This window comes from Danio rerio, chromosome 11 (assembly GCF_052040795.2).
Source record: "Danio rerio strain M-AB ecotype USA chromosome 11, GRCz13ab, whole genome shotgun sequence".
NCBI lineage: Eukaryota > Metazoa > Chordata > Actinopteri > Cypriniformes > Danionidae > Danio > Danio rerio.
In genome coordinates, this window is record NC_141031.1 from 22,503,901 (window position 1) to 22,529,214 (window position 25,314).

General features: G+C 32.4%; 2 protein-coding genes across 18 annotated transcripts in view; one reads left to right on the forward strand and one right to left on the reverse strand.

Moving 5' to 3' along the window:
- The window catches only part of cadpsa (Ca2+-dependent activator protein for secretion a), a 246,296-nt gene that overhangs the window by 195,566 nt on the left and 25,416 nt on the right, over nt 1–25,314 (forward strand). For 6 of the 17 annotated variants that reach the window (XM_087273547.1, XM_087273530.1, XM_087273532.1 and 3 more), the window contains 8 exons: nt 4,820–4,961; nt 6,343–6,495; nt 11,942–12,097; nt 13,931–14,078; nt 16,713–16,787; nt 16,990–17,073; nt 17,852–17,884; nt 24,586–24,693. In XM_087273547.1, the coding sequence (XP_087129673.1) occupies nt 4,820–4,961; nt 6,343–6,495; nt 11,942–12,097; nt 13,931–14,078; nt 16,713–16,787; nt 16,990–17,073; nt 17,852–17,884; nt 24,586–24,693 (899 nt within the window). Of the gene's footprint in view, nt 1–4,819; nt 4,962–6,342; nt 6,496–11,941; nt 12,098–13,930; nt 14,079–16,350; nt 16,366–16,712; nt 16,788–16,989; nt 17,074–17,851; nt 17,885–24,585; nt 24,694–25,314 lie in introns of all 17 variants that reach the window. The other 11 variants (XM_087273534.1, XM_087273539.1, XM_087273541.1 and 8 more) reach the window with 3 other exon arrangements.
- cep15 (centrosomal protein 15) overlaps nt 4,467–25,314 on the reverse strand; it is a 76,143-nt gene continuing 55,295 nt past the window's right edge. The window contains exon 6 of the mRNA XM_087273701.1: nt 4,467–4,954. The gene's annotated coding sequence lies outside the window, so the exon portion shown is untranslated. The remainder of the gene's footprint in view (nt 4,955–25,314) is intronic.

Here is a 25,314-nt window from a genome sequence, read left to right on the forward strand (position 1 = left end):
CACCACCACCAACCATTGATAAAAGGCAGGATGGATCCATGCTTCATGTTGTTGACGCCAAATTCTGACCCTACCATCTGAATGTCACAGCAGAAATCGAGACTCATCAGACCAGGTGTGAAAATCGCAGTAGATCAGTCCGTCTGGCACCATCGACCATGCCATGTTCAAAGTCACTTAAATAACCTTTCATCCCTATTCTGATGCTCGATTTGACCTGCAGCAGATCGTCTTGACCATGTTTATGTGCCTAAATGCAATGAGTTGCTGCTGATTATTGTTTTGTTAACAATTAGGTAACAAGGTGTACCTAATAAAGTGGCCAGTGAGTGTATGTTTGGTGGTTTTGTTTTTGTATTTGACTATTTTCACTTTTCCTAATAAAATAATCTCCTAATTCAGCAGTCCTAATGATCAGTTTAAAAGGCATGTATTCAAAATGTTCAATAGAAAAAGACATTTGGATTTATTTGTTTGTTTTGTGTTCAAAGTCTTTGAGGGTCACACTATATAATAATGTTTCGTTAGTTAATGCATTTCCTAACATGAACAGATCATGAACAATGTTTGGAGAGAATTTATTAATCAAAGTTTTACTAATTCAATATCGATATCCAAATTCATACTTGTTAACATCAGTTAATGCACTGTCAGTTAACACGAACTAACAATGAACAACTTCACTTTCATAAACTAATGTTAACTAACCTAAACCAATACTGTAATAGATTTATTGTTCATTGTTTGTTCATTTTGTGCAAATGCATTAACTATTCATTCATTCATTTTCTTTTCAGCGTAGTCCCTTTATTAATCTGGGGTCGCCACAGTGGAATGAACCACCAACTTATCCAGCACATGTTTTACGCAGTGGATGCCCTTCCAGCAGGAACCCATCACTGGGAAACAAATATACACCCTCATTTGCACACATACACTACGGACTATTTTAGCTTACCCAATTCACCTGTACCCCATGTCTTTGGACTTGTGGGGGAAACCGGAGCACCTGGAGGAAACCCACATGAACAAGGGGGGAACATGCAAACTCCACACAGAAACGCCAACTGACCCAGCCGAGGCTGGAACCAGCGATCTTCTTGCTGTGAGGTGACAGCACTACCTACTGCGCCACCACGTCGCTATTATTATTATTATGATTATTATTAATTAGGACATTCTTTATTTTTTTATTTTATGAAACATCTACTTGACACATGCAAAACACTGCTAAAATGTTCTAATCAGCAGGCATTTGTCATACCTACTGCGCCACTGCATCGCCCTAACATTACATATACAACCTTATTGTAAGGTGTTACTGTTTAAATAATATTTTTGGGACATTCATTTATTTGTTTGATTTTTTTTCTACACATCTAAGACATTTAAATGCTGCATCCATCATGTGTTGATTTTAATAAGAAAATGCTTCTTATTGTTTAATATTATTTATTCAATAACATTTCAAAATAATACTAATGTGAAATTATTCCTACTAATCATTTTTTTAAAAATGTGTTGTTAAAATGTGTGAAATATAATCAAAAACCTCTTGAATAGTTCATATTTGTTTTATATCTATTTATTTTTGGCCACACAGTTTTCTAGATTCTCATTTATGTTACTTATATAGGATATATTGTGTGTTTTTTTTACATAATAAGACATAAAAATATCAATTTACTACTAATAATCACATAATAATCATCATTAACTGGTGACGCAGTGGCGTAGTGATGTCGACTCACAGCAAGAAGGTCGCTGGTTCAAACGTCTGCTCAGTTGGCATTTCTGTGTGGAGTTTGCATGTTCTCCCTGCATTTGTGTGGGTTTCCTCTGGGTGCTCCGGTTTCCCCTACAGTCCAAAGACATGCGGTACAGCTGAATTGGGTAGGCAAAATTGTCCGTAGTGTATAAGTGTGTGTGTGTGTGTGTGGATGTTTCCCAGGGATGGGTTTTGGCTGGAAGGGCATCCGCTGTGTAAAAATGTGCTGGTAAGTTGGCGATAAATAAGTCAGATAAATAAATGGATAAATAAAGGGACTAAGCCGACAAGAAAATGAATGAATGAATAATCATCATTAGTAATGAGGATTTTAAACAATGTTGTAAAATAAAGAGCAAAATTATAGATGGCCTGCTATTGTCATTCCAACAACAAAAAGAAAAATCTTTATTATATGACACAAATGATAAAATCACATATAATCACAGTCATCATACACATTTGAAATTGGAAATTGTCATATCCGCAGTCCATAATTGCATAATTGTGATGCTGCGATCCAAACACATTGTCTGCCTGCAATAGTTTGCAAATTGCAGCTTTAAGGGAGCGTATTGAAGAATTAAGGTCTGAATAGTGAAGCGGCAGGGGCTCGGATGTAAAGCGTTTGCTCGGGGCCTCCTCACGTCTCTAATGAACTGAAGTCAATGGGCTGCTGTCCGTGGTGCTGAAGCTGCTCTGCTATAGGCTCACACTGACTAATTACACCACTGGCATTCTTTGCACAGCTTGACAGGTTGTTGTCTGGTAACCTATTCTTGATTTTCGATTGCTTTTTCAGCTGGGAGAGCAAGAGTTGCTGTGTGTGAGCGCGCATGTGTTTTTGAATACATGATTTATAACACAAATGTGTATTATGAGATGGTTAGTACAATGTAGACATGGTTTATGAGGCAATTTCTATGTCTTTGTAAACCAAATGGCTTACAAAAACATACATAACATGTTTAAAAAGCTTTATATATATAATATTATTAATATTTTTTATATTACATATATATATATATATAGCAAACATTTTCTGTGAAGGTTTTGATGAATTAGGGTTATGGGATAGAATATACAGTTTGGAAAAAATAAAATTCAACTATATTTATGTCTCGTCTTTGTAAACTAGTTATCCAAGATATGTTTATATGTATTTAAAACATATATATATATATATATATATATATATATATATATATATATATATATATATATATATATATATATATACACACACACATATTTAATGTTTTCTTTATATTTAACACATGCTTAACATTAATTTAGTAATTGATAAGTAATCAATTATTTATCTTAGTTAATTCATTTTCCTTCCGCTAGTCCCTTTATTAATCAGGGGTCGGCACAGTGGAATGAACCGCCAACTTATCCAGTATATGTTTTACACAGCGGATGCCCTTCCAGCTACAACCCAGTACTGGAAAATACCCATACACACTCATTCACACCCTCATACACTATGGAAAATTTAGTAAATTCAATTCACCTATACCCCACGCCAACACGGGGGGAGAACATGCAAACTCCACACAGAAATGCCAACAGCTGTGACTCGAACCAGCGACCTTCTTACTTGTGAGGCAACAGTGCTAACCACTGAGCCACTGTGCTGCCCATGTAATATATTGATAAATCATTTAAAATTTTTGCCAAGCATGTGGTAAAGGCAAAGAAAATGTTAAAAAAAAGTTTAAAAAAAAATTGAAGAATTGTTTTATTTTTTATTTACATATTTACCTTTTTTCATTCAATGTTTTTTAGTAAATATTTTTCATTTGTTTTCTCATTTGAAATGTTTTTTTTTTTTTTTTTTTTGCATTTACCACATGCTTATAGCATTCATTTCTTTGTTTGTATCGGAAAGCATGTTTGTAACTGTTTTGTGTGAATTTTCTTTCTTTCTTTTCCTTGCATTTACCATGTTTATCATCCAGGCATTCATTCATTCATTCATTCATTCATTTATTCATTCATTCATTCATTCATTCATTCATTCATTCATTCATTCATTCATTCATTCAAGTATTTATTTATTTATTTATCATTGTTTATTTTATAAAAGCATGTGTGTATAATTTTACAACATGCTTAGCATTCATTCTAAATCATTTGTTCATTTATTTCACTGATTAATTAATTAATTAGTCCATTTATAACTCCTAATTAAAGAAATTTTCTACGTCAACAATGTCATAAAATCTAGTTTAATAATCCTTATGTGCGCTCTTCCCTCAATCCTAACAAAAGCTACTGTCTCATCAGTTTTAACACCATCTATTCCTGAAAGTCACACATACAGTACATTACGACTCCTCACACACAAACATAAACACAAAACTAGTCCTCCAGCATCAGTGTGCATGTGTGGAGCAGGACGTGCAGTGTGGAGGTCATTATCTGTGCCTGTAGCATTAAAGCTGAAGCCACGAAACAGCAGACAGGCGCTAAAGCTCAAGCCATTCATGCTGTTAATGAGAGCCGCTGGACAAACTCGGTCTCTCGCTTGCGGTCAGACACAACCAAGTGTACAATCAGCAGCACCGCTCAAATGGCTAATAGAAGAAGAGCAATCAGAAAGACAAACAAACAAACAAACACACACACACACTGCATACAAACCAGTTAACTTCACTATAGTTTCACTATAATAAGTTATAGTTATACTCTATACTTTCACTAAAGTTAGACCTTTATTTACTGAAGCACAAGACAATGTTTATGACAATTCTGTATAAAAATATAGTTTTTTTTTTGCATTTTTGAGGTTATTTTTATGAGCAATTGTGCATTGTATGTTTGGTTCTGTTGTATATAGTTTTTGTTTATTTTGTTTCATTTTAATTGTTTGCTCAAAGTTTTGTAACAATTTAGCACTTTACTATTTGCTATAAAACACATTTCAGAGCATTAAGAGAGATCATAAAAACATCATAATAAGTCAAAAAAGAAAACAGGTTGAGCTCGTAAAATGTAGGTTTGCTGTATGTCAGCACACATTTAGTCTGTTCTTCCCTCTTTCAGATAATCTGTGTAATGGGAAGTTTCACAAGCACCTGCAGGATCTGTTTGCTCCTCTGGTGGTGAGGTATGTGGATCTTATGGAGTCGTCCATCGCTCAGTCCATTCACAGAGGATTCGAACGAGAGTCTTGGGAGCCTGTCAAGTAAGCAGAACACTTCTTTGCTGATCAATCCAACACTGATTAAATGGGTGTTCTTCATTACTAAAACAACTAAAACTTAATCATGCTTATCCGCAGTCTCACTATTCACACACGCACACACACACACACACACACACACAAACACACACACACACGCACATACACACACACACACAGTAAAAGCATTTATTTATATGTTGTTGTTTGTTTGTGTGTGTGTGTGTTCAAAATTCAGAATTCAAAACAGAGTTTGAACAGCACTGGAACATGTTTCAGTTTTTTTATTATTGAGTTGTTTTACTTATTTTTAGTATTATTGTTATCGTTATTATTATTAATTAATTAATATTATTATTTTAAATATTAAGAATAATTAATTCTAAAAAATTAGGTGGATTAAAAATAAAACAACAAATCTGATTCGGATATTGGCACATTTTACTAGAAAATGCAATTTTTGATTTGTCAACTTTATAATTTCATATTTATTTCAGCATGTTGTGCATTTGTTTTATTGTGTTATGTTTAACAGCTAGATGAGTCCAACAAAATGAAGAGATGATAGGCTTTGTGACCTTTTGTTTTCTTGAATCTTACTAGCTTTTAAAAATAAATGTTGTTTGGGCATTTTCAGTTTACAAGTTTTATGTCCTTTAACTAATCCCTATTGAACTTTAGCATAAATTCTCGCATGTTTTTTTTTTTTTTATCTACATGTCATCAGAAATTCTTTCAACAAAGCAGCACAAGACAGAATGTGTGACTGAAGGAATATAAATGCTAATTCAATCAACAATCTGCAGTTCAGCAGAAACAAACGTGTTTTATCATAAAGCCAGAGACAATGATGTGATTCACTGCTTATAATGTGTTCTTCTCATCTCTGCACACCATCTTATCTCTGAATTCATCATATTGTGCTCGGATTTTTGTTCTGTGTATTTTCAAGACTCTCTTTCTATTTATTTAACGAGCCATGTTTTTTGTGTTGTTTTTGTTTTAACATTCAGTGTTTGTGTTGACATTGTTTTCTTTTTCTTTAACCCTCTTTTGATAAGTTTTGTTTGTTTGTTTGTTTTTTATTGCATTTTCATGATTCAGTTTTCAATTTGTTTTGATTTGTTCGATTTGTGTTTTATTAAGCCATGTTGTGCTTTGTTTCATATTCTTGTGATTCAGGTTAGCTTTTCATTTACTTGCTCTATTTTAGTTTCATTTTATTTCATTATATTTTGTTTTATTTTATTTTAAGTTGAATATACTTCTCATCTCTTCAACATCATTAATTCTTCATCTTTATCAGCATGTTATTCACTCACACTTTCTTCTTTGCATCTTCATCACTGCATTCTTTTCTCTGTGTTTGTTTCTTTTTCTGCAGGAGTTTAACAAGTAGTCTCCACAGTGTCAACCTCCCAAATGTGAATCTACAAATGCCTAAAGTACCAAATCTACAAGTTTCGGTTAATCTGCCACCAATGCAAATGCCTAGCTTTTCCACATCCAACTGGATACCGGGTTTATCAGATACCGAGTGTGTACTGAGTCTCTGCTGAATCCTCATACTGTATGCATGTGTGGCTTTAGCATTAACAATCTGAATTTATACTTGAGCTAATTCAGATTCACTCCAGATAGTTGTGGGTCACCGACAAAAAGCATCAAAGCAATAAGAACGCAATACAACTGAGTAAAGAATAATGATTAGCATTCAGGATTTATAGAACTTCTAGCCACTAAAATCTCATCGTGGGCTACGGTAGAATATTATATTATTGTCAGGTGTATTTAGAACAAGAATCAGTTGTAGACATATTGACAGAATATTTTTAAGGATCACAGTGCATATACTAATTCATTGTAATTTTAAAACTTTACATTTTTGACACTATCCTTTTAACTATTTGATCAGCTAGAATTTTTAAATATATTACTAGTATTTAAAATGTCTTAAATTTAGTATAATTGTATAATTTTTATATATAAGTGCAAGTCCTAATATTTCAATCTTACCTAAATATATCTGCGTCACTGAAAGATGTTGGAGCATTATTTAATCCAAATTTAAACATTTTATTTTCATAAACCTTTTTTAAAACATAGAACCACTTTAATTTAATATGCAAAAAAATTGTGTACACAAAATCACGCAAATGTAATTTGATGTGGGCACTGAGATCTCTTTAAGAAGTCTTAAGCAATATTTGTTTTTGTGAGTATTTCAACTTTTTTCATTCATTCATTTTACTTTGGCTTAGTCCCTTTATTCATCAGGGGTCATCACAGTGGAATGATCCGGCAAATTATCCAGCATATGATTTACACAGCGGATGCCCATCCAGCTGCAACCCAGTACTGGGAAACATCCACATGCACTCATTCACACACATACATGACCAATTTAGTTTATTCAGTTCACCTATACAGCATGTCTTTGGACTTTTGGAGGAAACCCACACGAACACAGGGAGAACATGCAAACTCCACACAGAAATGCCAGCTGGCCCAGCTGGGACTCAAAACAGTGATGCGACAAGGTTAGCCAAATAGTTCAACTGCAAATAGAATAACTCAGAACCAGAAAATTAATCTCCAGTAGATTTATATGTTTGTGTTTAGGTTTTTGCAAGAAGAACAACAACAACAAAAGATTTCCAATTTGACACAATCTGTTGTTGATTTACTATGTTTGGGATCATCGGAATGTGTTGTAATGCAAAATAAACACAAACAGATGCTTTGACATTCTGTTATAGATAAGCAGATGCTCTGCAAGAGGACAATATCTCACTATTTTGTTGTTTTTTAGATCAAATATTTAGGTTGTTTTTATTAATAATTTTTATTATTTTTTTTAATCTTCCAGGTTTAAAATACAAACAGTGCAAGTTATATTTACTACTTTCCTAAAATATCTTAAGTTTTATTTATTTACTTTTTTATTTTAATTGAACTCATTTTTGAGTACATTCTTGCTTGGCAAAAGGACTATTTTTTAAGTTAAAACATACAAAAGAAAAAAATAAATAAAGCACCATGAGTTGAAAAAACATCATGAACTACTGTGCTTGTTACTGAACATTTAAAAAAATATACATCCTAATATTACATTATATACACACTACAAATTCATATAATGCCATGTAATTCAAATGAACCTTTTTTCTTAAAACTGTACATGCAAAAGTAACTACTGAGTTTACATATGTGTAAATATTCTACTTATTTGACACGCATGCATTTGTGATTTAGGCAGATGACAGAGGTGAATTTTGGCTTATATTTAGACATGCTAATTAAAAATCAATTCTACAAACCCAGACGAGAGCGAAATACCTTCAGCGCTGCATGTGTTGGGGAAAAATTAGGCATGCAAACACAGACATAATTACACATGCTGAGTGACATTCAGTGTAAATATTCCAGCTCTAAGGTGTAATGGCGGGTAAACACCAAAGCTCGCCAAAACTAGATGAAACCACCACATCTCAGCCATAAAATATCCAACTTTAAATGTAGAGACTGTGCCTACAATTAATTTGAATAATGAATATGTTATGCTAAGGCCACAACATGAAAACAGTCGATGATTTTTAACCCCTCTAAAAACACTAAGCATGTTGAAAGGTTGGAAGATACAAACACCATAGAAATATGAGCAATATTTGAAAGCTAAATATTAAAGTTGAAATGAGTCTGCAATAGCAGCACTGTAAACAATTGCAAAATGATTAAAAAAAACATTATTTCTTATTTAAAATAATGAGGTCAGATGCAAAAGACGGCTAGTTTTGTTTTTTACTTTGAAGATCTGTTTTATCATCTTTTTAAAACTAGCCTTGATTTGTTTTGTTTTTAATATTCTCTCAATTTGCCAACCTTGTAGGATTTATATGAAGCTGTAGAAACTGTCATAAAGTCCCTCCCCCAGAGAATCGTTAGTCTATAGCGATCAATGATTGACTCAATTACTAGAGAGCACGGCTTCCTTTACTAGATTGTCCATATTGCAACTTTCCCCATTCAAAACTATACAAGTAATATTTCTTATTCTATAGTTTCAAAGTGCTGACAGAGATTGACTTTCAATGTATGAGTCACATACTTTATTTAAATACTATAATTATGTAAGTATTTAAATATAAATAAGTTATCAACAGTCCAACTTAAGATGTTAGTTGATCCAGTGTAATAAATGAAGATTCTCCTAAACAAACAAAATAAGATAGTGATGCTGCTTTATTGTCTTGTATCTATCCAACATCTTTCTCCTTTTCCTGTTTTTATTAACATATGTTACAGGTGTCTTTCCTATTTCCTCCTGCTGGGTTTGGGGTTTTCATTTGTTGTTTTTGGGGTAGTTAATTTGTTTGGATTGGGAATTCTGAGGGAAAAACATGTCATGCTTCTGGTCCTGTCCTGTTTCCCTCATCTCAATTGTGAAAACAGCGCTCTGAAGTGATAAATATGCAAGAGTCAGACAGTCATCAGCTTTCAGTAGAAACCACATATATGTGGATGGAAGCATTGCAACTGCAGAATCATGCATGATTCTGCAGTTGCAATGCTTCCATCCACATATACACTACCATTCAAAAGTTTAGGGTCAGTTTATTGGGGGGAGTCACTGCTTTTTCGTTGCATTTCTTACTATTTTTATTACTATTGCCATTAATATTAATACTAATAATAATAACAACTAATATTAGAATGATGTCTGAAAGATCATGTGATTCTAAAGACTGGAATGATGAAAATTCAGCTTTAAAATCACTGGAATAAATAATTTAAAACAGTTATTTTATGGTGCAATAACATTTCACAATTTTACAATTTGTACTGTATTTTTGATTAAATAAATGCAGCCTTGGTGAGCAGAAGATTATTTTAAAACATTTAAAAAAATGTGGCCCCAAACTTTTGGGATATCACATAATTAAATGCGGAAAGAAAACCACAAGAATAAATAATATCAATATATATGTAAAAAAAACTCAATCTGACCTCTAGCTGTCTTGAACCAGTAATGAATTCATTCTCTTGAATGTGGTGTAAATTGTATTTTTTTTACAAATATCTAACACATAAGTTAAATTTGCAACTTTGGATGGAAACTTCTCACAACAGCCATTTTTAGTGCTTGTGGAACTATGGTTTTTACAAGAGTATCTATTTTCTTTAATTGCTGATTTTAAACATCCCATTATGAGAAAAAATGTATTTTTTGACCTATTTAAAAATGTTTGAAATTTCTCTGTATTTCTATTTTTTCTAAGTAACTTTATTATTTTTTTAATACTCATAAATTAATTTACTGCGATGGAGGAAAAAAATATCCACACTAGGTTTTTGATGGTTCTCTAGATTTGTTATTAACATGCATGCATCCACATTTTCTGGCCTTTTTTCACAAAATTGTGAAACATATTATGTTTAAACAATAATGTAAAATCCAAGGTCTGAAAATACAAAACATTTTAAATTGACATACTGTTGGTTAGCTAATAGTACATAAAATAAAACTCCTTTTTTGTTACTTAAAACACATACAGTTAAAGTCAGAATTATTAGCCCCCCTTTGATTTTTTTTCTTTTTTAAATATTTCCCAAATAATGTTTAACAAGAGCAAAGACATTTTCACAATATGGATGATAATATTTTTCTCTTATGGAGAAAGTCTTATTTATGTTATGTCGGCTACAATAAAAGCAGTTTAAAAAATTTTAAACACCATTTTAAGGACCATATTATTAGCCTCTTTAAGCTATATATTTTTTCGATAGTCTACAGAACAAACCATCATTATACAATAACTTGCCTAATTATCCTAACCTGCCTGGTTAACCTAATTAACCTAGTTAAGCTTTTAAATGTCACTTTAAGCTGTTTAGAAAAGGTCTTAAAAAATATCTAGTAAAATATTATTTACTGTCATCATGATAAAGATAAAATAAATCGGTTATTAGAAATGAGTTATTAAAACTATTATGATTAGAAATGTGTTGAAAAAATCTCTCCGTTAAACAGAAATTGGGGGAAAAAATAAACAGGGGGGGCTAATAATTATGACTTTAGTTGTACATACAGTATCAAATACAAATCCAGAAATCTGGTAATAAACTTGAAATTATCTCTTAATTTTCCTGAATTATATTCAATAATAAATAAATAAATTATAATTCTTAATATTTTATAAGCTTACATTTACATTAATGATTATGATAATAACAAAAATAACCATGTTGATAATAATGATAATAAATAAGTAACACTCCCTACTATGACAACTTAATTATTACAAAGTATATATGTAATCATTTGTATTGGATTACTATAAATGATTATATTATTATAAATGAACAAATTAATGTATATAAATCATTCTGCTGCAGCATGTGAGTATATTTTAAGTCTGTTTGAAATTACCCTTTTTTAGCAGAACTAGCATTTGTACAAAGAAGCATGTATAAAAGTCCATCTTAAATTTCTGTATGTTTCCACTGAAGATGCCTTGATGGCCTGCTGGCTGTTTGAGGACTTAGGCTGTAAGGAATAGTGCCAGAGTCAGTCTCTGCTTTTTACCATTTATTACAAAAGGATTGAATTTTTGATTGAATATCAGGGACCGTCTCTCCTCCTTCCACACACATTAACCTTAACATTGTGATCCTGCTGTTTTCCTTTGACAACATTGTGCATGTTTAACCTTCCCTGTTCTCAAACAACCAAAAGATTGTTTATACTATTTTGTTTCAGAGTTAACCCTTTATTTTTTCCATGGACTGATCAGCACAAACATCTGCAACGATCAGGAAGTGGTAAAAAATAACCAAACCAAATGTATGTGGACTTGAAACAGTTTTTGTCTTCTTTAACAACCCGCCTTCCTCTGAGCTGTCCCTATTCCTGACATTTTTGGGGCTGTCCATTCCTGATTTACAGTTGTGTTTGAATAAACTGTGTTCTGTGGTGTTTTCAGCAATGGTTCGGGGACGTCTGAAGACTTGTTTTGGAAGCTGGACGCTCTGCAAACATTCATTAGAGACCTGCACTGGCCAGAAGAAGAGTTTGCCAAACATTTGGAGATGCGACTTAAACTCATGTCCAGTGATATGATCGAGTCCTGTGTTAAAAGGTGAGAACAGAACACACAAATACATATACATATACACTCACACTCACAGGCCACTTTATTAGGTACACCTTACTTGTACCGGGTTGGACCCCCTTTTGCCTTCACAACCACCTTAATCCTTATTGGCATAGATTCAACAAGGTACTGGAAATATTCCTCAGAGATGTTGGTCCATATTGACATGACAGCAATTGCTGCAGATTTGCCAGTTGCACATCCATGATAGCCATCAGAAGATGGCTACACTAAGGTCATAAAGAGATGGATATGGTCAACAACAATACTCAGGTAGGCTGTGGTGTTGACATGATGCTCAATTAGTACTAATGGACCCAAAGTGTGCCAAGAAAATATCCCCCACACCATTACACCACCACCAGCACCAGCCTGAACAGTTGATACAAGGCAGGATTGATTCATGCTTTCATGTTGTTGACGCCAAATTCTGATCCTACCATCTGAATTTTGGAGCAAAAAACGAGACTCATCAGACCAGGCGATGTTTTTCCAGTCTTCTATTGTCCAATTTTGGTGAGCCTGTGCGAATTGTAGCCTTGTTTCTTGTTCTTAGCTGACAAGGCATTTGCGCCTACAGAACTGCCACTCACTGGATATTTTCTCTTTTTCAGATCATTCTCTGTAAACCCTAGAGATAGTTGTGCATGAAAATCCCAGTAGATCATCAGTTTCTGATATACTCAGACCAGCCCATCTGGCACCAACAACCATGTCATGTTCAAAGTCACTTAAACCACCTTTCTTCCCAATTCTGATGTTCAGTTTGAACTGCAGCAGATCTGGTATTGACCATGTCTTTGTGCCTAAATGCATTGAGTTGCTGCCATGTGATTGACTGATTAGAAATTTGTGTTAACGAGCAGTTGGACAGGTGTACCTTATAAAGTGGCCAGTAAGTGTATTTCTATATTTGTTGTATGTTATATATCTATATCTGATCTATATCTACTCACTTAATACTTGATATATCTATATCTACATTCATAACACTTAAAAAACAGTAGACGAGAAGTATGTCAGTAACCCCTGAGATTTTGAAGTGTGCATCCAAAGAATCCAATTTACAATGCCATAAGGCCACAGAAGAGAATTTGACAAATTGTAGTGATACTGTTAGATCATTCTTTTTTTCATCTGAATTTTATCTATATATTTAGAAAATACATTTTAATGGTCATAAAGTGAGCTCCAATTTAAATCTAGTATCAATTTTACCTTTCAAAAGCAGTAAATGTGTATTTGAGAAATCTCTTCTGTTTGACAGGGTGATTTTCAGTGGATGTCTGCATCTGTAATCCTCCTCTTAAAGTGTTGTGAAGCAGGATTCATCCAGTTGCTCTTAAGGCATAATAAACTCTTTGTTGTTCTTGCTGTGAGTGCAGACGTGATTTAAAGTGCTTTGAGAAACTGTTGTTAGTAATGTCATGGTAATTTGCTGATTCAGAAGATCATCTGGCTTAACGAGTAAAATAAGCCACCCCTATTTCTTTTTCTAGTCAACATAAACATTCTTTTATTTTATTTTATTATTATTTTTTGGTACACATAATTTTTTTAATTACAATAAATTATAATATAATATTATTATAAATATTTTATTCAGAAATTACCATTCATTATTATAGTGATGTAACTGACTTAATGTGTATCAATTAAATAATAATAATAATAATAATAATAATAATATTAATAATAATAATAATAATAATAAATGGATTTGTTTCCCTAATTTCATTGGCCAACTTTTAATAAAACCAAAAACAAAAAGAATGGTGTATTTTTGCTCCAAGACCAATCAGATTTATGTTGTTTCAGAACGAGAGCAGCATTTGAGCTGAAGCTGCAGAAGAGTCCGAGAACCACAGACTTCCGCGTCTCTCAGTCCATCTGCACCATGTTCAACGTCATGGTGGATGCAAAGGTTCAGTCTGCCAAACTGTGTGCCATGGAGCTCAGCCAAGAGGTACAACACAAGCCACTATACAGACCACATTTCTTATGTTTATCACTGCAAACACACACACAGATAAACACCCTCATAATGTGCTGAGCTGTTTCCAGTAAATCCATTATTTAAACTGCATGAGTTGATCGTATGATACAGTATAGTATATATACAGTATGTATATATGAAGATGTTTTTAAGGTGAGACACTGGGAAAAACACTGCTTTTCATGCACTTTTCAGTTTTAGGATTTATTTTTTAATGTCTGATGTACAGAAAACATCTGAAATGCAAAATGCACTTAACTTCATTGCCCCTGATTTCAGTCCTTATATATATATATATATATATATATATATATATATATATATATATATATATATATGTATAGAAGCATATTTATATTTTAGATTTTTACATTTAAATTCATCCTTTAATCTAAACAACTCAGAAAAAAACTTTACTAAGCAGTCAGAGAGGACGAAATTAGATCTAAATTGGCTGCAAAATATTTGTACACCATTAGTAATGACTAATCAACTCATTTGCGTTATTGAAAAAAATCTACACAATTTATTCTTGTAATTATTATAATTTTTAGAGATATGGTTTGGTTTTATTCCTTTTTTATTTTATTTTATTATTTTATTATTTTATTATTATATTCTTAATATTTTAATGTTAATATAGTTATCATATTTTATACATCTAAAATGCTTTGGCAATACTGTACAAAATATCATGCCAACAAACAACCTAAACTTGATTAGAGAGAAGCAAATTTTACCTCTCAGTGGGTGCACATGGCTTCTGAATAGCATAAAAGTAAGAGAAATAGTGGATTTTTAAAATAATATTAACCCATTGAACAGAAACAGTGTGTACAGTTTTATACAAAATTAAAATATTGTTAAAAATCTACTTATGTTTTGTTTGCCGTATACAGTTAACTTTTTATGTGATGTGGGTAAAACGTGTGTTTCAATCTGGCTACCACCACAAGTGTATTTCAAACCTGTGGAAAGCACTGGAAAACGTTTTATCAATCAATCAATCAATCAATCAATCAATCAATCAATCAATCAATCAATCAATCAATCAATCAATCAATCAATCAATCAATCAATCAATCAATCAATCAATCAATCAACCAACCAACCAACCAACCAATCAATCAATCAATCAATCAATCAATCAATCAACCAATTAATCAAGCTGAATTTATCGAGTGTTGAGATTTTTATAATTTTTTGTTTTAGGTTTTTTTTAGTTCAACAACTTTTTTTTCTTTTTGTGCAAGAAATTTATGCAAATGAGGGTATATTTTATTAATTAATGCCTCATTTGTATATTTAAACATTTTAGAAAACTTGTAATTTAAAATCACAAATAAATATATTGCAGTTAATCGACTCATTTTAGAGAGTGTTTTAGTAATTGAATTCCTTTGTATGTTTTGTTCGTTTTTTTTAAACGCCTATAATTTCACCTATAATTTGTATAATTTTAGTTAATTAATTTAATTTTTGGTTATTTTAGTTTTTCTTTTTTTGTAAGAATTTTTCTTTTGAGTGAAAAATCTGGAAATTAGCCCTAAACTTTAAATAATGGCCTGTTTACATATTTAAGTGTAACATTTTAGAAAACTAAATACAAAAAGAGTTTTAGTCATTAATGTAATCAATCAACTGGTGAAGCCCTCATATATTTCCAACTGAACCTGAACATCGAGTAGGGGCAGTCCTTTCTTTTTACACATCATTCTTTTGTTGCCAGCTAACAGTAAGAGAGGCGTGGTTAAGAATATGTGTAGCTGAAGCTGTGAAACTGATATCAGCAGAGAAGGACCGCCGCTCTAAGCGCAGAAGACTTTAACTTTTTAATCTTTAACTGAAGATTACCAAAACTTTTTGAACAGACAAATTGTTCGCCTACAAAATAACAATGTGCGCTAGCAAAATAAAGAATGTAAATTTCGATTTAACGCTGACTTTAACCCTGTTCACTCGCAGTGTCTTGCCTTAAATGTACACACACACACACACACACACACACACACACACACACACACACACACACACAAACACACACATTTGTTTCTGATTTTTTAATGAAATGGATTTAAAGAATGATTCACCAGCATGGCTAATTGTTTTCCATTGTTTCTGAAATGTTTGATTTGTGTGCTGGAATGAGACGTTTTCTTTTTCTCTCTGTTGCTCTCTAATCGTCACTGTCACCTCGTCTGCTGTATCTTTCTTTTCATCCCTTTTCTCAATCTTGTGAAAGTTTGTTAGAGAATGGGTAAGTGTGGCTAACAATTCAATTGAATTCTCACCTTTATGTCCCAAAGGTATAATTAGCAAAGCTAGCAGTTTCCCCCAGTCCTCTGACACTTAAATTGTTTTGATTATATTACCATATGTGATAGCTGCTTCTGAATATACATGTGCTAGAAGTGAGACATCTCATATCCGTAGCATCTTGAGACAGGTAATGATCTGAACTGAATTAATTACCCAGACGGCCTTTAGATGAGATCAGTTCAGACAAAGGGATTGAGCTGACACAGTTTATCCCTGGTGAAAAACACCAAAACAGCTCAAGCGAATCTTCCTGCTCATTAGATTTCCTTTTTCTTTTTTTTCCAGAGACAGTATCACTCGCAAATTGACAATCTCATCGAGGAGACGGTGAAAGAAATGATTACTTTACTCGTGGCAAAGGTAGCAGAAAAAACAAAACAACTATATTTGTGTTTTTATATCTACTTGGGCTTTACAAATGAGTAAATATAATAGAGATATGTTTGGTTTCTATTAATTATTAAATGTTTTTAAAAATTACAGTATACATTTTGTTGTTAAATCTGTTATGATCGTGTCATATTTTGATTGGCATTAATTTTTTCCACTCTGTGTTTTACAGTTTGTTGTAATCCTAGAGAGTGTTCTGGCAAAGTTGTCACGTTATGATGAAGGCACACTCTTTTCCTCCTTCCTTTCTTTTACAGTAAGAACAAGCTTTATTCTTACTTTTACAGTAAGTTTTTTATTAACACACTTATTTGTAATAGATTTATATAGTGGTAATGCTTTTCTTTCGTTCTTTTTAGTTTATTTAATCTATAAAAATGTTAAATATTTTAAATAAATGAAATAGAAGTGTTTTATTATGTATCTTATGTATTATCTACACTCTCAAAAATAAAGGTACAGGAGTTGTCACTGGGGTAGTACCTTTTTAAACGATACATATTTGTACCCAAATAGTCCATAGTGGGACAAAAAGGTGCATATTAGTACCCAAATGTACCTAATAAGTACCTTTGAGGTACCATTATGTACCCTTCAGGTACAAATATGTACCTTTTGAAAAGTACTGCCCCAGTGACAACTCCTGTACCTTTATTTCTGAGAGTGTATCTTAATCATAGGTTATCTTTAACACTAATTTTATTTTAAGTAACACAAATATTTTAATTTGGTAGTTGTCACAAAATACTTTCATTAAAAAAAAATAACAAGATGGAATAGGTTGTATCGTGTATATATATATATATATATATGTGTGTGTGTGTGTGTGTGTGTGTGTGTGTGTGTGTGTGTGTGTGTGTGTGTGTGTGTGTGTGTGTGTGTGTGTGTGTGTGTGTGTGTGTTTGTGTGTGTGTGTGTGTCTTTTATTATGTAATATTCCATAAGTAAACTATTATAAAATATTCAACATATTCAGATTTAAATGATTATTATCTTTTTTTTTTAACACTGCATATATATTTTTGTATTTGTAGGTAAAAGCTGCTTCAAAATATGTGGATGTACCTGTAAGTACCTTTTTTTCTCTCTAATATACGCTGAAAAAAATACTAATAAAAATGTTTTATAGCATTTTTATAAATTAATTAAGTTGGACCGTCGTATATATTAGGCTACTAACATTTTATTCAAGGCACGATTTTGTGCTGATGTACTATACATATTGTATTTCCATTGTACTTGTGATTAAAAATGCATAATACCTAATTAATAACTTTGTAGTTAAATCTATAATTACATTATTTACACCTAATCAACCCACACAAACCCACCAATACCACATAACCTGTCCTTGACCTTAGTCTCATCCAATCTGTATATCAACAAACATCTTTAGCTCTACACAATGACCATAAGTAAGGCCAGACAGAATCAGCGGACAGTTTTTTGCCATTTCTGAGGAGAATTTTGTAAAACAATTTGCAGATTTATGCGGAATGATTTTATAACTAAAAATGTAATAAATAAAACAAACAAAAAAAAAATACTTTTTCAACTTTTATTCAATGTTTACAAAGCAAGTCCAATTAGATCCACTTATTTGGTAAGCAAGTCTTCTATATAATATAATCAATAAAAAACTACAAAAAAATATTACTTTACAAACTGTATTGTTAATAAATTATATGAACATTTTGATATTACTATTATTATATCACAATAATATTAGTGAAATTAACTGAATAAATATAAACTTACACACATTTATACAAGTAAATGCATAGACTCAATGCTCCATACAGTATATGTACAAATTATGGTCATAACAAAAAATGGATAATAACTATGTAATATTATAATATTTCATTAACAGTACAGCTCAGTAAGAGCTTTAACACTAGAACTGACAGGAGTTGTTGTACAGTATATCTACAACGGCCAGTGGGTAAAATGTACCCAATTACCACAAAATGCTTAATGTCCCTGTAATATACCACTGTCTCAACAAAATAATATTCAGAGTCTTTGAATGATTATTTTGAGTCATCCACGATGATGCTGAGTCGACTGATGATATAAGACTCACTCATGATATCAACTCACCATCATTTAACACCTGCTTTTATCAACTGTGACTAAAATGTTCACCACTTTCTCAGAGGGTAAAAGGAATTATCTAGCAGCATGCATCAAGAAATAGATAGTCAGAATCACTTAAAAAACTGTATGTATTTGTGTGTGCGTGCGTGTGTATGTGTGTGTGTGTGTGTGTGTGTGTACGTGGGTGATTCTACAATAGTAGGTACATTTTGTGTCTCCAAAACAAATCTTCTACTACTTAAATAAAATAGAATTTTGAATACAAACACAAATTATATCAAATATATGTATGTGTATTTAAGGACATTTAAGTTTGAGAACAACTTAAAGACTCTCACAGTATCTATACTGTAAAGTGTCCGCCTCCTGATTAATATTCAGCTTCGGTTATCATGAAATAGTTAAGTCAAATTTTAATCTACTTTGTGTACTAACAAACTGTACTAAGTTAAATAAACATTTGCATGAAGGATAATATAACAAAGACTAATAACAATCTCTAATGCAATGATTACTTCAAGTGATTTATTGACTTCCTCTGGCAGATTTTTAATTTAATTTAATTTAATTTAATTTATTTTAATTTAATTTAATTTAATTTAATTTAATTTAATTATCATTTATTATTAGATTTAATTAGATTTATTTTCTTTTCTTTTATTATTTAATTTAATTTTATTAAATTTTACTATTTAATTACATTTTATTTAGATTTTATTTTATTGTTTAATTTAATTTAATTTGTTTTTATTTATTTTATCCTCTTTTGTTATTTAATTTAATTTAACTAGATTTATTTAATTTACTTTTATCATTTATTTAAATTATATTTAATTTTATTCAATTAAATTTTACTATTTAATTAAATTTTATTTTTTTTATTTTATTGATAATAATCTTTTAATATATATATATATATATATATATATATATATATATATATATATATATATATATATATATATTATTATTATTATTATTATTAATTTATTAATATTTTGATTTAATTTTACTTAATTTTATTTTAGAAGTCCACTATATGGAGAATAATGCTGTAATATTTTCATCAAAATCCTTTATTTCTTTATGGCTAAAGTAAAAAACTAAAAATACCTTGAATAGGTGGAGTGAGTAAATTATTGGGAAATTTATTTTCATACTGGAACTCAACTAATCCTTAAAGAACAGGTTGTAAAAAAAAAAAAAAACATACGGTTTTAGTAAAAAGGAATAACTGGGAGACCTGGATATTTGAAAAAAAAAAACAGCTATGGGGAAACTGAACCCAGTGGTGGTGGTGGTTCTGGTGTTAAGCTAGAGCTGGTAATTGGTGCAGTGCAGATGGCCATCTCTGAGCCACAAATGGCCATTCATATGCATGTGCTAGAGCGTGCTCTCTGTGCTGCTCTCTCTTCTGCAGCAGACAGTGTGATGTGTGTGTTGTGCAACAAAAGCACGTCGTGAGGATGCCGCTGGGTCCAAATCATTGCATTCAGCATCACATCACTGACTTTGCTTCAACTGCCAACACGTTTGGTCTTGACGCGAGACTTTTTAAATTAAAACCCTGTCAATGAATGCCGAAAGCGGGCCAGGTCTCTCTCCTGAGGGTCAGAGAATCTTATATTTCCATGGTAATTGTTTGCTTAATACACACAATAAAATTATGTTTGACAAACTCGCTCATTTGCACCCTCTGAAAGGACTCATGGATGTGTGAAGTAAGTTCAATTTGCAGCGTCTGACAATTACCAATTCTGATGACCTTTGTCTGCCTGCTGGCAAAGGAAGTGTTTAATTCTCCACTGAGGCCGAGCAGGGGGGCAAAACACCCCAGATGATTTACTCTGGATGGGTTTTTTTCGCTTGCTGTAGTTTGTTGAGTTAAATCTTACTAATGAAATAGCATTGTTCTGCTGACGCTCAGTTCAAACTCAGTGACAGCTCGTTTTGCACACTGGTTTGAGTCTGGGACAAGGAAATAAGAATGAAAACACTTTTCATCTGCATGTCAGGTAATACATGGTTTGATAATATGACTGTAGTTGGCAGGACGGTACTTTATGATTACTTTAAGATTAGTTTAGACACAAGTATATTAAAACATACAAATTACATTTATATTTAGTCATTTAGCAGACACTTTTGTCCAAAGCAACTTACAAATGACAAATTCTTTCTGGTTAAATGTGTTTAATTATAATAAAAAAATGTGACTCCTGCTAGCAAAATGAGTCAGAATGAGTAACAGATACAGACAAAACAAGTCAAACATGTGAACTTTGGTCAAATTTGAGATTTACAAAAGTGTGTTCATTAAGTCCTCATCTGGTGGTTTTCGAAAAGTTCTAAAAACTTCTAAAAGTGTCTTTATTTTTATGTTTTCTAAGAGGTGTACTACTGCTTCAATTGGAGATTGGGATTCATTAATGATTATAAAATATTGATTGAAAAAATTTTAAGAATCTACCACATCTGATTTCTGTTTTCTAAACATTTAAATAACAGACATACTGCAGTAATGTTTGTAGTATGAAACACGTTTGTCTTTTAGCAATCAACATAAAAGTATAGTATTATGTATCATGTGTCACTTATGCCAGGAGAATTAAAAAGATTTAATAAAAAAGGGCGATGCAGTGGCGCAGTAGGTAGTGCTGTAGTTTCACAGCAAGAAGGTCGCTGGGTCGCTGGTTCGATCCTTGGCTCAGTTGGCGTTTCTGTGTGGAGTTTGCATGTTCATTCGCGTGGCTTTCCTCCGGGTGCTCCGGTTTCCCCCACAGTCCAAAGACATGCAGTACAGGTGAATTGGGTAGGCTAAATTGTCCGTAGTGTATGAGTGTGTGTGTAAATGAGTGTGTGTGGATGTTTCCCAGAGATGGGTTGCGGCTGGAAGGGCATCCACTTTGTAAAAATGTGCTGGATAAGTTGGCGGTTCATTCCACTGTGGCAATCCCGGATTAATAAAGGGACTAAGCCGACAAGAAAATGAATGAATTTTTTATTAATAACATGCTGACATTGTGTTATTGATTTTGTTTAAGTTAATATTCACAGCTATTACTAACCACAACCATTTTCTTTTTTTTTTTTTTTTCATTTTTGATCAGAAGTAAAAAAAGAAACAATGAAATCAAACACAGACAAACTGTCTACACCAGTGGTCACCAAACTTGTTCCATGAGGGCCGGTGTCCTACAGATTTTAGCTCCAACCGTAATCAAACACACATGAACAAGCTAATCAAGGTCTTACGAGGTATACTTGAAACATCTAGACAGGTGTGTTGAGGCAAGATGGAGCTAAATCCTGCAGGGACACTGGCCCTCCAGGACCAGGATTGGTGACCCCTGGTCTACACTATTGAGAGCAACATTTAGTTGAAAATTTCAATAAATTCAGCACTTTTTTTAATTGAACACACAACAAAACCTGACAGATGAAAGATAACAGCAGTTAAGAAAGCCTCTGATCATATATATTTTTGCACAAAACTGTATCTGCAATTCATCTTGTCAACAGATTAGTCATTAAAGTGAAGCTGTCGTGAAATCTTTATAATATTTAATAATTTAGGCTTGGGAGCATGCATAAATGTCACATCCTTTGGATGTTCACAGCTAAAAAAAACATCTTTACACAAAAGTAGTTCCATTGACTTTCATCTATTTACAAATGTAGCAGATCAGAAATGCAAGTTTGTGTGAAATCCTTTTGTATTTCGACACATTTCAGAGTTAAAGTTTAGTGAACTCTGAACTTCAACTTAAAGTTGTCACTGGAAAGTAGATTTACATGTCATTACATGATCTCTTAGCTGAGTTAAAAGACTGCAAACCTTACATTTGCAGAATTGTAATGTTGAAATAATTAAAGTATTTATTATTGTTATTATTATTATTATTATTATTATTATTATTATTATTATTATTACTTTGCATTCTAACCATATCGTATGTTAAATTGTGTTTTTAAAAGATGTTGAAAGAAAGCTATTGTTTTAGTAAATTGGGTCTATTTACTTTATGTGGTGCAGTGAGTTGATTGCTACCAATCAATACCTATTTACACTTTTCACACTGATGCCATTGAATTTTTGTTGCACTTTTTACCCTTTTAAGGTATTTTTTTATTATCCTTTTCAATTTAATATTCTAAAGAACCGTTATTCACTGTGTAGGATTTTTATAGAATAAGTAGAGTTCTACGCTTTAAAACGGGTTCACCAAGTCTCAATTGAAAGATCCATATCATTTATTCATTCATTTTTTTTCCCAGGCTTAGTCCCTTTATTAATCTGGGGTGGCCACAGCGAAATAAACCACCAGCTTATCCAGCAAATGTTTTACACAGCAGATAACCCTTCCAGCTGCAACCCATTACTAGGAAACATCCATACACACTTGTTCACACACATACACAATATGGACAATTTAGTTTACCCAATTCACCTACAGCGCATGTTTTTGGAATTGTGGGGGAAACCGGAGCACCCGGAGGAAACCCACGCTAACACAGGGAGAAATTGCAAACTCCACACAGACATGCCAACTGACACAGCCGAGGCTTGAACCAGTGACCTTCTTGCTACCCACTGTGCCACCTAAATTTAAAATGAGTCAGGTCCAGATAAATGGATTATACCAAACCTTGTTCTAATAAACAAGGACATACATAAATCAGTCATTAAAAAGTGCCTTTAGCATTAAATGAAGTACAGTATATTAATAATAAGTGCAAAACGTGTCAGAACTTGAAAGTGACACTTTTTAGTTTTATAAAGTAAACAAAACTGGAGGTAGGCCAAAAGCAACATGGTGCAAAATACAGAGCAGTCTAATGAGAGCAATACCTCGTTCTGTGTTCCATCAGCTGACTATTATTTATTTCATAATACCATTCAACTATCTGGCAACATTCTAGTGTAGGTCAATTCATGTTATTATCAAACCATTAACTTGAGCTGCTTAATAAATCATTAATTAGCTGTTTATTATTAGTAAGGTAGAAGTTTGGTTTATTTTTTGGGTATAAATAGGGATGTAAAATAAGATCATACTTTATAACTAACAAACAGTTTTGTTGTGAATTTGTGCATACCTCTCTATAGGATCATATTTTAAAATGATATTCTCTTCATTAACTTTTAATTTTTTTATCTGCAAATTGACATCCTTCAAATGTTTACTGTGGTAAAGAGTGTTACCTGATTAAGGCAAACCCCATACGATACGTCATGACAACTGCATCACATGGGAAAACTTTAAACACCACCCTCTGTTTGATTTCAGACCACCCCCCCCACCCCAAAAAAAAAAAAAAAAACATTAAACAAGTAGCAAGATTAACAAGAGTGAAGTTTAACATGCATTTATCAAAGCAGTAAATCCAAAAGTGTAATCTCTTACAAATAGTGCACAATAGAGGTGGGTCTGCATTGAATTCTCTCACAACTTTTAGAATGATGGAATATCTCATCCAGATTTTGGGTAAAATATCGAAAAAACTCAGCCATTGTTGTGTGAGTGTATAGAATTCAGTGTTTCACATTACAAACATCGACAACACTAAAGAACCTTTTATGTTTAAGCATTACATGTTGTAATATTTAAACACTCTTAAACTCTATCACATCTCTCTCTTCTCTCTCTCTTGTCATCATCTGCAGAAGCCTGGGATGGACGTGGCTGACAGCTATGTGACGTTCGTTCGCCACTCTCAGGATGTCTTGCGGGATAAGGTCAATGAGGAGATGTATATAGAAAGGTTATTTGATGTAAGTACTGGCTGTCTTCTCCCTCTCTGAAGGGGGGAGGCCCTCCAAAATGTGACATAAAAGCTAGTTAGGAGGGATAAGTCACATTTTGAGACCCTCTTCTCTGTCTTTTTCTCTGTTGATCTTTTCTGTCTTGCACTGCTTCTCTGCTTCTCTTAATCTTTCCTCTCTGGTTTGCGGTGCTGTGTTTGTTCTGGCTGAAATATTCTCTTTGCTCTGCTCGTTATTTCTAGTGCAAAACACAGGAGGATTATCTTAAGATGTGTTCTCACACAAAGGGACATGCAGATGTGAGATTAAGCACTTCGAGCCACCTACAAACCAAATCAAAGACAGAAACTAAAAAAAGAATGAAAAAAAAGATATATAGGAGTAAATATGTTTTTTGATTAAAGTTTCTCATCATAGCTAGCAGTTTAATTAAGAAAACAGTAGAAAAGGAGGAGACCAAAGAAAAGGTTATGCTTTTATTTTATTTTGTTTAATAATGGTCTCTGTTTTGTTTTTTGTTTTGCTTTCTGTTTTGTTTTGCTTTTTGTTTTGTTTTGCTTTTTGTTTATTTTGTTTGTTTACATAAAATATTTAATCACTATTTTGTTTTGTTTGTTTTGTTTCTATAAA